Source organism: Anser brachyrhynchus (genome assembly GCF_964034855.1).
Source record: "Anser brachyrhynchus genome assembly, chromosome: W".
Classification (NCBI taxonomy): Eukaryota; Metazoa; Chordata; class Aves; order Anseriformes; family Anatidae; genus Anser; species Anser brachyrhynchus.
The window spans coordinates 24,675,481-24,690,024 of record NC_137704.1 but is presented as its reverse complement, the minus strand read 5'-3'; the positions used below and the strand labels follow the sequence as shown (position 1 = coordinate 24,690,024).

At 36.9% G+C, this 14,544-nt stretch overlaps 2 protein-coding genes across 12 annotated transcripts in view; one reads left to right on the top strand and one right to left on the bottom strand.

The window, feature by feature from the left end:
* Window positions 1–14,544, top strand: part of LOC308184797 (uncharacterized protein) — a 383,809-nt gene that overhangs the window by 115,436 nt on the left and 253,829 nt on the right. The window lies entirely within an intron of this gene.
* The window catches only part of LOC308184712 (rapamycin-insensitive companion of mTOR-like), a 221,699-nt gene that overhangs the window by 74,419 nt on the left and 132,736 nt on the right, over window positions 1–14,544 (bottom strand). For 10 of the 11 annotated variants that reach the window (XM_080572052.1, XM_080572057.1, XM_080572053.1 and 7 more), the window contains 11 exons: window positions 12,557–12,726; window positions 12,249–12,316; window positions 10,528–10,595; window positions 8,712–8,794; window positions 7,883–7,970; window positions 6,010–6,100; window positions 5,816–5,882; window positions 5,610–5,690; window positions 3,479–3,579; window positions 1,990–2,152; window positions 1,483–1,584 (listed from right to left, as the gene is read on the bottom strand). In XM_080572052.1, coding sequence (XP_080428178.1) covers window positions 1,483–1,584; window positions 1,990–2,152; window positions 3,479–3,579; window positions 5,610–5,690; window positions 5,816–5,882; window positions 6,010–6,100; window positions 7,883–7,970; window positions 8,712–8,794; window positions 10,528–10,595; window positions 12,249–12,316; window positions 12,557–12,726 — 1,082 coding nt within the window. The remainder of the gene's footprint in view (window positions 1–1,482; window positions 1,585–1,989; window positions 2,153–3,478; window positions 3,580–5,609; window positions 5,691–5,815; window positions 5,883–6,009; window positions 6,101–7,882; window positions 7,971–8,711; window positions 8,795–10,527; window positions 10,596–12,248; window positions 12,317–12,556; window positions 12,727–14,544) is intronic. The other variant, XM_080572055.1, reaches the window with a different exon arrangement.

Here is a 14,544-nt window from a genome sequence, read left to right as displayed (position 1 = left end):
TTCTGATGCTCTCCACAGCTATAAGGCTGTTGCAGAGATAGGAAGGAGGTGTATAGCCACATGAGATAATGAAGTCCAAACACTGGAATCATGCTCATTCAGTGACCAAAGATGGACAGTTCTGTTAAACTATACAAAAGCAATGTAAACAGGAAAAGAAGTGGTTAGAATTTAACCAGAAAACACAGTAACTTCTCATTCTGAAAGACAGAAGTCACTAATTTTGTGACATTTAAAACTGTTTGACATGACACTATAAAATATACTGCAGTGCATGTCTGAGATAGCAGGGAAATTGACAGCTTGACCTAGAAGCTTTTCTGCTTTTAAATTTCAGGGAAAAAATATTAGTGGTCAACTGAATAAAATTTCCATTATCGAAGTACTACACAGACTAATTAAACGTGAGATTCTGAAAAACAGTTTCTTGATAATATCTTTATTACTGAGTCAAAGATAAAAATATCTGATTAACGTAAATTTAGTAATATTACAGTAAAAAGCCTGTAAACAAGTAAAATTTAGTGGAGCAAAGTTACTGTCATGTACCTATTTAGGTCTTTATATCAGACAGATTTTTGCTTTCTCAAGTTTATCAGTCCCTGAAAAAACACACAGAAATATATATATTTTTAAAGTATATTCTTGATTATGTCTGTCACTATGAATCCTTTTTTGTACTTTCACCATCTTTATAACAACACAGTAAAGAAGACCTTAAGAAAACATTACTTGAGGATAACACTAGAAGGATGGCTTTGATACATAGAATGATAGGAGTTATTTTGGCTTTAAAACTATACTGAGTACTTACTCAAAGTTTTCTTACTTAAAGAAAGTTTTCTGCTCAAAAAAGTAGACCCTTAAAAGCTGTGCACTATTTAAGATAATGCCCTGCCTGTTAGAGAGATTTCCTGTTATGAAGTGTTTTACGAAGATGTGTTAATTTTGTAACAAACTTGATGCTATGGGACTATTGGTATTAGTTCAAAAATTATATAACGAGACTGTGTATTACTGAAGTTTTAAGATGTGCCTTGGTCTAAGCATCTTAAATTTGATCAATAACCCACCTCCAACCTTAACCTTCAGTTCACGTTATACGAAAAAAAATGCTATGAAACAAGGCAGTATTCCTATGTAGTTTGGACTGAAGTCTAAAGTATTAGTAACTTGGACGTCATTATATCACCTTCTATAAAGTCTATTTCTATACAAATAAAGTTATATAAGATTTAATATGGGCTTATTAAGAAATTTGTGAATTTAACTGTAGGGTTTTTTCGCACGCAGTTTAAGGGTTGTATACAAAGAGACTATCAGTACTGATTAAATCCATGACATCCTAATTTTCTGAAATAGAACAGATTATGGCATATAATATGGAATTAACATTAGAAGTCAAAGCTCACATGTGAAACAAAGACTTTTTTTTTCAAACAATTCCATAAAAGAATACTGTCATGCTCTTTTTAGGCTCACCTTCAGTATGGTCCCTATCAAATTCCAATTCCACTCAAGGTTCTCTTTATGGTTGAGAACCTGGCTGTCTCGCAGATTCATTACAAGTGCTTCTTCTGTATCCTGGAACACAGAGATGAAAAGTTACATTAAGTTTCTTTGCATTACTGTTGTCAGTGTTGTCACATGATACACTTACTGTTCATGTAACAATCACTTAAAGGGCTATGCTCTGCAGTAATTTGCATCTGAGAGTAAATTGCATAGTTGCAGTACTGTATTAAGAATTAACAGCAGGAGACCACAATGGGGCCTAGAAAGCATTAAAATTATTGTAATTTCACTCAAGTTCTAGAAAACGCAATATGGTATCCACAAGTAGTTAGAAGACATTAAATTAAAAAAATACAAAAATTAGATAAATGACTCAGAATTAAATCAGAAAGTAAAGCTGGGTGGAGATGGTGGGATTTAAGTCTCCAAAATACAAAGTCAAATTAAGTTTTGAAAGATCAATAATGGTAATACCTTTAAAATAAAGATATCTTTCTGCACATGGTATTGATCCCGGTTTTGGTGGGTTGAGATTGCTTTCTGAATAATATGATCTAAGTGGAGGCTGTAAGGTTTTGGCCCTCTTTTCTTCATCTCATGAAAGCATTTTAAGCAGTTCAGCGCAGCACTTGCTCGTCTAATAGAAAAAATACTATAATCAATAATTGACATCTGTTATCTAACTAAAGAACTCCAGTGCTGTATACTGAGTTAAATAAGCATAGCTCAGGAAAGAGTTTGCCAACAATTCTGAAGCCAAATTTAAAAAAAAAAACAAAAAACTTTTCTTGGTATAAGTTTTCATACATCATCCATACACTTCAGTCTTATTTTGAAATTATAAAGAAAATTATCTTTAAGAATTAGTAGTACTGAAGAATGAGCCTTATTGATACCTTTGCTTCTACTCTGCAATTAGTGGTTTCTTTCAGACTTCACAGAAGATATTGTAAAGTTTTAATTTGATAATGTATTGCCAGATGTCACAGTAGAACAAAATTCTGCAGTAGAGAATTGAGGGAGCTAGCATCAACTTTGTCTAACAAAGTATTTCTTGTAAATTGTCTCTTCCCCCTGCTCCCCACAACCCCAAGGGCTTATCCTCCTTTTTATATCTATACAGAGCTCGGATTTTCTAGTTCAATGAGGAATAAAAAGCTTCTATAAACATTTGTTTCAAGTCCACATATGCCTCATTTGAATACCATGAGTGCCAAACAGTTCTTAATGATGCTTTAACAACATGCCACTGCATTATGTTGCACTAAATTATTCAAAATTTCTGTTCATGAATTCTTTTATTTAAATGGAAATTAAAAGAATTGAAAAAATTAACATTGCAAACTCCAAACAAAAGCAGCAGAAAGTTTTAACATAGGCACTATTGTTACAATGACCATTTCCTTCAGAAAAAAATGGGTTTAAGAAACAGTCCCCTACCAATTTTACATTTTTGCTTTTGTTCACACCAATGATTCACTGATTTGGTCAATTACTATTTAATTAGCAATAGATAAACGAAAACAGAAGAAAAAAATGGCACAAGCATTCTTAGGTTGGAAAGTTTAATTGCATCAAAATGCCAAAAAAAGAAATGTGAGACAACAGAGAGGTTAAAAACACAGAACATGACTCAGACATTGCTTGGTTAAACAGTGTCTTATAGTTCATTTAGAAACATTATGTGAAAAAAGTATTGCAATATATGTAAAATTGTCCTGAAAACGACTATCAAAGCTTTCTTTCTGGATTTCTCAATTTCTAAATTGTTACTATAATATATCACACTTCTGGAATCATGCATTGGAAACTTTTTCCCTAGTAAGTGTCACAGAGTATTTCTATATGCATGTGTTTGTTTTTAAATAAAGACAGAGGTGGTTTCAACCAAATGTAGGTTTTCACTCCACTGCAGGGGGAAAATGACATATTTTAACATTTAAGAGTAACTTGGAATTCTTACAGTCTCTTCTCTTTCATGATGTCAAAAGATGCTGCCATATTCATTAGAGTTGGTAAGCAGTGTAGGTGATGGCTGTGAGAATGAGGAAGGATTGTGTTTGCCTAAACAACAAAAAAGACGACTTGTTAGAATAACATATTACAACATTTTTAGCCATCTCTTAAGGATAAGCTTTTGAAGAACCTACCACTTTTCACAAGACTTTCACAAATGCATGAAAACAAAATTAACTTTTGCATAATGTCAGAGCAATAATTACACATACCATTTTGAATATTTTATCTAATTAATCAATCTGAAATACAATTAAAGAGAATTTTAGGACTCAGCCTTCTAATTTTTATTTTTTGTATTGGTGGTTTTTGAAGTGGTAACATGCAAAAACATGCAAAGCACCACTCATCCTTATGTCATGTGTATAAATACTAAAATATATAAAATCAGAAATAAAAAAAAATATCTGAAGAATTCTAAGCTCCTCAGCAGGCTGTGAGGTAGCACTTGAGTGTATATGAAAAAAAAAAATCAACTCTATACCAGAAAAAAATAGGTTAAGTTCTGTTCTTCAAGCACGGATGTGTTTTTGTTTGTTGTTTTGGTTTGTTTGTGTTTTTTTTGTTTTGTTTTGTTTTGTTTTTCTGGTTGGTTGGTTTTCATCTGGAGTAGGCTAGCACAACCCGAGCAAGAAAAATACAGTAGGATAAATTTACAATTCCCTCTCCTCTCCATCTGTTGAAGTAAGTATAAATCCTGTCATTGTGGAATGGTAAAGACTTTAATCTTGTCAGGGTGCAGAATAAAGGAAAAAGAGAAGCTACTGTAAAGATAAGCTAAGGAGAGTGAAGAGGCAAGAAGCAAGGTGCCTTCAGCATCTCTGTGCTACGCAAGGGATACCTATAGCAATGCTGAAAGTGCACTGCAAGTTGTGAGTTGCCTGAATGAGTAATATGAAATGCTCCAGCCACATCAAGCTGAACATGCAAAAGCTTCATCTACCTAGTCTGCAAGACAGAAAGCTAAGCAAGCTGTGTGGTGCAGTCGACACACTGGAGGGAAGGAAAGCCATCCAGAGGGACCTTGACAGGCTTAAGAGGTGGGCCTGTGAGAACCTCATGAGGTTCAACAAGGCCAAGGGCAAGGTCCTGCACCTGGGCCAGGGCAATCCCAAGCACAAATCCAGGCTGGGTGTGCTTGCAGCCCGAAAAGCCAAACATATCTTGGGCTGCAACAAAAGCAGTGTGGCCAGCAGGTCAAGGGAGGTGATTCTCCCCCTCTGTTCTGCTCTTGTGAGACCCCACCTGGAGTACTGCGTTCAGCTCTGAGGCCGCCAGCACAAGAAGAACATGGAAGTATGAGAATGAGTCCAGAGGAGGGCCACAAAGATGATCAAGGGGCTGGAGCACCTCTTCTATGAAGACAGGCTGAGAGAGTTGGGGGTTGTTCAGCCTGGAGAAGAGAAGGCTCTGAGGAGACCTTATAGCAGCCTTCCAATACTTTAAGGGGGCCTAGAGGAAAGCTGGGGAGGGACTCTTTAACAGGGATTGTGGCAATAGCACAAAGGGTAATTGCTTTAAACTAAAAGAGGGTAGATTTAGATGATATATAAGGAAGAAATTATTTACTATGAGGGTGGCGAGGCACTGGAACAGCTTGCCCAGAGAAGTTGTGGATGCCCCATCCCTGGAAGTGTTTAAGGCCAGGTTGGATGGGGCTTTGAGCAACCTGGTCTAGTGGGAGGTGTCCCTGCCCATGGCTGGGGGGTTGGAACTAGATGATCTTTAAGGTCCCTTCCAACCCAAACCATTCTATGATTCTGTGCTGCTACTGCTCCCATCACTCAAAGAAAAGCAAAAAACAGAAGTAGTCCTTTTCGCAAACACGGTAACAGATGAGTGAGTTTGCAGGACTCCAGCTTAAAAATACAACTGGCTACTGAGGCAAGGAGTAGAACTGGTGAGAGTTTGAGAGATGGGGATTAACTGCCTTCCTGTTAAGTCATGCTGTCATATATAAAGTGCCATATGGAATAATATAAAACAACCCATTATTTTGATGAAAAGTAGATGCTCCAAGTTCCTAAAAAATTCAAAGCTATGCTAGAAAATACCTATTTCCAATGAGTCTTACTTACCATGTGCAAAAGTTCTCCTAAAAGAATAGTTGCTCTAACAGATACATGGTCATCACTACTTGTGATTACTTCAACCAGACCCTTCAAAAAAGTTAAAAAAAAATACAACACTTAATGTAGGATGTATACAATGTAATGTATTTTATTTTTAATATTTATAGGAGAAAAGTAACAAGCATCTATTTATACTTGAAGTCATCAGTTACCTCTAGAAGTCCATTGTTAATAAAAGCTGAAAGCACTAAAGCCAAATAATTATCCATGAGATCAGGTCTAAGGAGAAAAAAAAAAAGCAAACAGTTTAGAAAGTACATTTCTATTATTTCTGCAAGAGAAAAATGATTATTTTGTCAACAATAACAAAAAACAACAGTTTAGACTGAGTTCATGAAATGCCCACCTTGATCTGGCTCTATAGGGTAATATAGTTTTAGCTTCAGCTGCTACAAAGCCATCAGAAAGTCTCCAGCAGTCCTGAAACCTGCTTGGATCTAAAACAAACAAACAAAAAAAAAACTCACACACACAAAAACCAACACCCAAAAATGTTAATTATAACACTGGATTTCATAGTGTTATTTTAATGGTTGTGGGTAAATAATAGTTCTTATCAACAGCTATTCCAACAGGTTTTAAATTATAGAAAATTTTATGTCCGAAGGAATCTTTGACAAGTCATCTAATCCACGCCCTTGCACAAAGTGATGCTAACTTCGAAGCTAGAACAAAGACTTCATCAACCAAAATAATGAAATTTCCAATTCATAAACACATTAAACTTGTTTAACAGAAAACCTTGTAACACCTAAAATTTTAAAATGCACATCTGTATGTAGCAAAGTTACAAGTTTATAACAAAGAATGAAGTATTTATAAGTGCAGAACAAGGATTAAACTTTTATAGTCAAGGCTATGACACACATTTATAACCAGAGTTTGGAAAATGACGGAACATTAAAGGCTGAGACTTGCTCTTTTCAGACTTACACTTTTGTGAGACAAAGCAGAGGATATTCTTAAGGTTTACAAAGGAATAATTCTAAACATAAAAGACTAACTTTGCTAAATATAGACATGAAAACACATGCATTTGCCCAAGTAAAAGTAAGTCTGCTGAAGTGCAGCGGGGATAATTAGCACATACACAATATATAGAAAAAGACACTTTTTTAAAAGACACTTTTCCCACTTTTGGGGGAATAGTGGCTGGAAAGCTGCCCAGTAGAAAGTTCCAAATACCTGGGTGTATTGGTCGATAACCAGCTGAATATGAGCCAGCAGTGTGCCCAGGTGGCCAAGAAGGCCAACAGCATCCTGGCTTGTATCATAAATAGCGTGGCCAGCAGGACTAAGGAAGTGATTGTCCCTCTGTACTTGGGTCTGGTGAGGCCGCGCCTCGAGTACTGTGTTCAGTTTTGGGCCCCTCACTACAAGAAGGACATTGAGGTGCTGAAGCGTATCCCAAAGAAGGGCAACAAAACTGGTGAAGGGTCTAGAAGTCTTCTGAGAAGCAGTTAAGGGAACTGGGGTTGTTTAGCCTAGAAAAAAAGGAGGCTCAGGGGAGACCTTATCACTCCCTAAAACTCAAAGGAGGCTGTAGTGGGGTGGGGGTTGGTCTCTTCTCCCAAGCAACAAGCAATAGGACAAGAGGAATTGGCCTCAAGTTGCCATTTCCATTGAGGTTTAGGTTGGATATTAGGAAAAATTTCTTCGCTGAAAGGGTTGTGAGATATTGGAACAGGCTGCTCAGGGAAGCGGTTGAGTCACCATCCCTGGAGGTATTCAAAAGACATGTAGATGTGGTGCTTAGTGACATGGTTTAGTGGTGGACTTGGCAGTGCTTGGTTAACGGTTGGACTTGATGATCTTGGAAGTCTTTTCCAACCTAAGTGATTCTATGATTCTAATAACTTTTCTGTGACATTCACCAGCACTTATACACTGCTAATGCTTTTAACACTTTAAAGAAGTCTAATTTCTAGTATTATACAGTCTTTTGTGTAAATGTTCCATTATGTTCCACTACTGCTCTTCTATCAAACTTACAACTGATATAGTAAGGATGTTAGAAGAAAGTTAGACTTCTAGTAGCTTGATCAACACTTAATTGTTGATAAAGGATTTTAAACGGGACTTCAGAACACCCAATGAATTCTGTGATGAAACAGTTGATATTGACATAATTTGCAACACAGAGGAAACAGTAAAGGGTTCAAATTTGTAGAAGAGTATAATAGACAGAATTATTGCGTGGACTGGTTCCAAATACTTACCTACACTGAGAAGTGCCTCAATAAATTCTTCTGTGACAACAGGGAGAGGAAGGCGAAATATATCATAGAGAACCTCAAGCAGACCTCCCTACAAAAAAAAAAAAAAGGCAGCAATTTTATAGATTCACAAAAAATGGCCTTTTTGTTCACTATTAAAAAAAGAACACTACAGTTGAGATTTTTATAGTGTGCTAAAATTGGTGTCTCTTTGGGAGTTTCTTTTTTGATAACATGCATATTTTCATAATCTAAAGGACTCTGGAGAAGAAAAGGTGATTGCTCACTTTAGAACTATATTATCACTTTGAATTCTATAGAATCTTAGGCTATTTGGATTGCAGTTTTTTACAACAGTTACTGCTGTGACCATCAACTTATTAGTTTAGGCAGTAATTGGGAAGAAACATTTTTATTCAACTCAAATTTAATGCTTTAAACTCTTAACTACAGCTATTGTGAATTTGCTTTTACTTGTGGCCAGAGCAAAAATTAATTTATGTACTTTTGATCTAGTGTGAGTCTATGCAAGTGATGTACCTTTCCTAATGCCTACTTTCTATTTGTAGCAATTAAAAGACATGCAGGATGTGCCTCAATTCTCACTTTATGGACACAGAAAAAGAAAGCAGCTTGCTTAAGATTACACAGGAAATTTATAATGGCATTATAGACTCAAAGTTGGGGGTCAAGTAAACTCAAGGCTAGTGGTCTTGTAATTGGTGGCTAGTGGTCTGTATTTAGACCACTAAATTATTAAAAAATTGTGAGAATATGTGAATTAAGACATCCAATATTATTCCTGTTTCAGTACTAAATATTTACCACCTACCCGTATTTCCATATTTGGTATACAGAGTGCCCCAATAAGAGACTGAATCCCAGAATTCCCAGGTTTGCACAGACTGATAATACCTAAAAAAACATTAAATACATAGTAATATTTCCTCACCAAACACCAAAAAATAAATATTAGACAATGTTAAATTTGATTTCCAGTTTGTGTGCAAGCACAGATGATAAAAATTACTGATTAACATTTTCCACCTTTACATTGTCATCTTCTAATCAATTTTAATCAGTATATTTAACTGCAAAACCTTGTTCCCTCACTAAAAACTATAGACTATATAAAAGCTATATTTTTGCCCTTTCCACTGTGAACAGTATTTTCAAGTTATCTGCAGAAAACATTTACATCAAAGAAACTTCAGAAAGAAAAGACAAAATTGTAAATAAAGAATTAATCTTAAACCTGAAAGATATAGGCAGAACTGTGAGCACTATCTTAACCTAACAAACTATTTAGTTCCTTTTTAATCTCAGGTGAATTCTAAACAGCAAGTTTAAATATATTTGGAATGATATCCTCTGTGCACTGTTTTTAATCATCTTTTCCCAGATAAGCAGCACTCGTCTCCAGAATTTTTCAACAGCAGAAAGTCCAGACAGGTATAAATAAATAAATAAAACACCCAAAAAGCCAAAACAAAAACCCAACAAAAACAAAACACCCTCAGACTTTTTTGCTATATGCCCTTTGGGAAGACTGACACTGTGAGGACATTTTTGTACCAAAAACATTTTTAATATCTTAGCTTCCAACATAAATAATATAAAAAACAAAACAGAAAGAAAGAACATGTAACAGTAAAAGTACCACAGCAAGTAATATATTCCAAGACAACTGTTTCTTCAGTCACTTGAACTTTTCAGGCTTATGCTATTAGTTCTAAGTGTGAATTGGGAAAAATGTAGCAATATCCCTAACAGAAACTGCTTTTTAGAACCTCTAAAGTTGTCACAAACTCTCCAAGTTTCCTCCCCAATCAAGTGAGAACACGAGACTTTTAAAGGATACCTGGATGTTAAATTAAGCTTACTGAATATTTTCAGAACATTAAAAATAATGCAAATAGTCTTGCAAATCAAAATGCTTTCTATACAATCTGAATCTTTCCTAAGTATAGCCTTTAAAAAGCCTATCCAAAATTTTGTTAGGTGGTCATATCAACTGATTTAGTTTATTTGCAAGACATTGACTTGACTAAAAAAAGAAGCAGCCCTTGAGGCAGTAACTCCATGTTAGGTATTATAATATTACAGAGAAGGGATTTAGAAAAATGCAAAAACCTACTTTTTTGATTTAGAAATGTCTTCTACATGAAAAATCCAAAACTATGTCCATATTGGGATTTATCAACTATACCACTTGATAAAAGCAGGTGCTACTGAAACTATTCTGTTGAAAATTCTTTGTATAGACAAATAGATTTCTTATTTACATTGGCAGAACAATCTCAAAGACTAATTCTTATGATATGAAGCTATTTTCAATAACTCTTCACCCATCAAATGTCAAGCACTACCATCAAAGTACAACTGTATTCTATACAAGGTATTCTATACAAGGTACAAGGTATTCTATACTGAAAAAGCTGCATCTTGTCAGTAGAGTTAGTCAAAAAAAACTACGTACAAGTCCTCAAATTTGACAATATCAAAACACATCTTAGTACTATTATAGGAAGACACCGATAGAAGATAGACCAAGAGAGACAGATTCTGGGCTTAAATAAACAATTCCTTTACACTGAAATGTCCTTGCCAGTCATCCAACTTAAAACAAACTAACAAAGAAATCTTACCTGCCCATGATCGAAATGCTGCGACTATTCCCATTTTACTAGCTAAGAACTGTGCTTCTCTGTCTTCTCTGTCATATAACAACAAATGTCACAATACACAGTTAATTACTGTAAAACAGTGTTATTAACATAGCAAGTAATAAGTAGTTAACTGAGATTTTGGATGGGGAACAAAATCAAGACTAAGAAAAATCTTTTACGGAAGTATATATTTGTGTGTATATATTATTTAAGCAATATGTACACACACACAAAGATTAGAATTTTTAAGCATTGTTACTTTTTATTTTCCAGTGGAGTTTCTACGGCAGAAGGATCACAAACTAAATATCTATATTTGGTCTATCAGATTAATCACTTTGATGCCCCCACTGACAGCGAGACTACAGCAGGGGCCTAAGGAATTGGACACTGATTCAGTTACCCAGACCTAAGCATCTACTGCCATTTGATGGTTTAAAAAACAAAACCAAACAAACAACAACAAAAACAACAAAAACATACACACACATTGTGTAAGTCAAGTTGGAAGTGACCTCAGGAGGTCTCTAAACTATTGCACAAAGAAGGTGTCACCTATGAGACCAGACCAGGTTATACTCAGGGCTTTATCCAGTCAAGTCTCAAAAACTTTCAAGGATGAAGGCTGCAGGACTTCTCTGGGACAGCCTTTTCCAACTTGACTAGCCTCACAGAAATTTGTTTTTCCTTATATCAAGTTGGAACTTCTCGTTTCGATTTCTCTCTGCTGTTTCTTTTCCTCACACCATGCACCACCATGAAGGGTCTGACTACATCTTCTTGATAACCTCTTCATAGGTATTAGAAAGGATGTTCCCCAAGCTTCCCCTCACAGGATGTGCTCCAGCTCCCTGACCATCTTGAGCTGGGAGGCTCAAAACTGGATGCAGTGGTTTGCGTGAATTTTAACAAGTACAAAATAGAAGAGAATAATCACATCCCTCAACCTGCTGGCTATGCATAGCCCAACATACTGTTAACCTTAGCCACCTGGGCACACTGTCTTACCAGAACTGCTCCCTGCCTAGTCAGGCCCACAGCCCACTTCATTGCGTTGTGTTTCCTCCCAGGCACAGAACTCTGCATCTGCCCTTGCTGTATTTCATCAGGTTCCTTTTGGCCCACTCTTCCAGACTAAAGTCTCTCTGCATGTCAGTGATGTCCTTAACTCTATCAGCTGTTCCCCCCAGTTTATCATCTGTAAACTTCATGAGAGTGCAGTCCATCCCCTCCTCCAGGTTACTGATGAAGATGGTTTCAGGACAGGTTTCAAGCTAGACCCCTGTGGTACTCCACTTGTTACTGGCCCCCAGGCACAGTAAAATGCCTTAACCCTCTGAGCCTGAACATACAACCATCAAACATAAAACCAGCTCAAATATAAACTCCCTATTGTGGATGTTTAAAGCAAGATAAAAAGAAACTCATACCTGAAGTAAGAAATAATGACTGTGAAAACTTTTTATTAAAGTGAAAGAAATCTAATGGGGAAGGAAAGACAGGTAAACCTAGTTTTCCCTTTTAAAATCTTAATTCCTAACAATGTTTTAGGAAGTTGCATTCTAACCAGCTGCTGTATTCAACTTTAAATAGTTTAGTAATAGCTCACTGCTTTTATTTTGCCACTTTGGAAAGAAAAACAGTTTAATTACAATACCATGAACACAACTGGCAGCACAAGTACCAGCCCTAACACTTACTTGAGTTGTCCTTCTGCTGTGTCTGGATTATGTCTGTAGTGAAAATCTGTGTAAGGAGCTAGAATTCGCTAAACAAAAAGAAAGACATGCATTACTTTCACATGAGAATACAGTTAATGGGTTTTGCCCTTTCATCAGTCCCACTCCAATTTGTCATGTTATTCCTTCTTTATAAATCATTATTGTCTTGGCCTAAAACATTTTAAACATTTTGCATGAACAGAGTGAAACCCGAAGTGAAAATTAAACTTTTTTATTACTAATACAGTGTTTAATTTCTGTTACTAAATAAGTAAAGTTGAACCCACCTCTAATTCTACATCTGCTCGCACATACTGTCTGGTCTTTGGATGATTAATGAGGTGCAAAACTGTAGTTACCAGAGCCTCATTTATTCGGCTAAGATGACAATCGATCACATTTTTCAAGATGGTATTTAAACCACCCTGAAGAGCCACCACCTCGGGATTCTGAAGTGCTAAATGAAGAAAAATATGTGACTTCAATGAGTGATAGGAAAGAAAATATTTCAAGACTTCCAATATACGTACTAAACAGCAAGCGTGTCTTATCTTTTTCTTCCTGAACACTGCTGAGGAACAAATAAAGCTTTTAATGGAACTGATGTTAGCAATGAAATGATATTTTGGATTAATTTATCATCAAATAAAATTCTGAACAGGCAGTCACCATGGTGCACTGATTTCCCAGCTTATTTCCAACCAAGTTTCCATACAGTAGAGCTTAGATTTCCCCACAAAAATATTTTGTACATCACTGGACTGACACGGATAAAAATATTTATTCTAGAATATAAAAGACTAACAGATTACTTATTTCTTTAAAACAGTGTGGTAATATCACACTGCTGACTAGCTAAACTCAACCACACTGCTCTCTCACTCCCCCTCCTCAAAGGAAGAGGGGGAGAAAATAAAATGGAAAAGGGCTCAAGGGTTGAGATAAGGACAGGGACCCTTCATCTCTTCCTCTCCTTCATGGTCACTCTCTGCCCCTGCTCTAACGTGGGGTCCTTCCCATGGGATGCCATCCTTCCCAAAAAGATCCTGCATGGGCTTCCCACAGACAGCAGCTCTTCAAGAACTGCTCTAATATGGGTCCGTACCACGAGGTCCATTCTTCAGGAATGGACTGCTCTCACATGGGTCCCCTGTGGGTGGCAGCTCCCACTTGATCACCTGCCCCTGTGGGGACTCCTCTCCATGGGCTGCAGGGGAACTTCTGCTCCGGCACTTGGAGCGCCTCCTCCCCCTCCTTCTTCACTGACCTTGGTGTCTGCAGGGAGGTTTCTCACTCCTCTCTCCCAGCTGCTGTTGCGCAGCAGGTTTTTCCCTTTCTTAAGTCTGTTCTCCCAGAGGCACAACCAATGTCATTTGCTGGCTTGGCTCTGGCCAGCAGTGGGTCACTTTTGAAGCCATCTGGAACTGGCTCTTATCTAACATGGAACAGCTTCTGGACTCCTCACAGAGGCCACCCCTGCAGCCCCTCTGCTACCAAAACCTTGTCATGTAAGCCCAATACAAACGGAAGACTGCATCTTGAAAAAGCTGAAGTTATTTCGGACTGATTGATACAAAACTGAAAATACTTTAAAAATCAGTACCCACACACATGTATAGGGATTTAGTATAGATCACTGTCCAAGTAACTTTTACATAGACACAAATACTGATTTCCAGAAGCCAGCTAACTACAGTACTCACTGTAAAAAAATTTTAAGGAAAATATTTTGTAGTTCTCTGAGCACTGTTACATTTGATAACACTTCATGGATTTCTCACTACTTCCAATCCATTAATTTTAGAAAAATCAACCTTAGCAAGGAAACATTTTTAAGGTAACACAAAAATTGAAATTTTCAGGTACTTCACTTAAGAGATTTCCATTTTAAGTTGAAGTGATTTTGGTTTATATTAAACTAATGATTAAACCTATGAAATCACACAGAATCACAGACTGGCCAAGGTTGGAAGGACCCTCTGAAGACCATCTAGTCCAACCCCCTGCCAAGCACGATCACCCAGAGCACATTGCGCAGGATGGCATCCAGGCGGGTTTTGAATATCTCCAGAGAAGGAGATTGCACAACCTCTCTGGGCAACCTGTCCCAGTGCTCTGTCACCCTCACACTAAAGAAATGCCCTCTCACATTCAGACGGAACTTCCTGTGCTTCAGCTTGTGCCCGTTGCCTCTTGTCCTGTCGCTGGGCACAACTGAAAAGAGACCAGCTCCATCCTCTCGACACCCTCCCCTCAGATATTTATACACATTCAT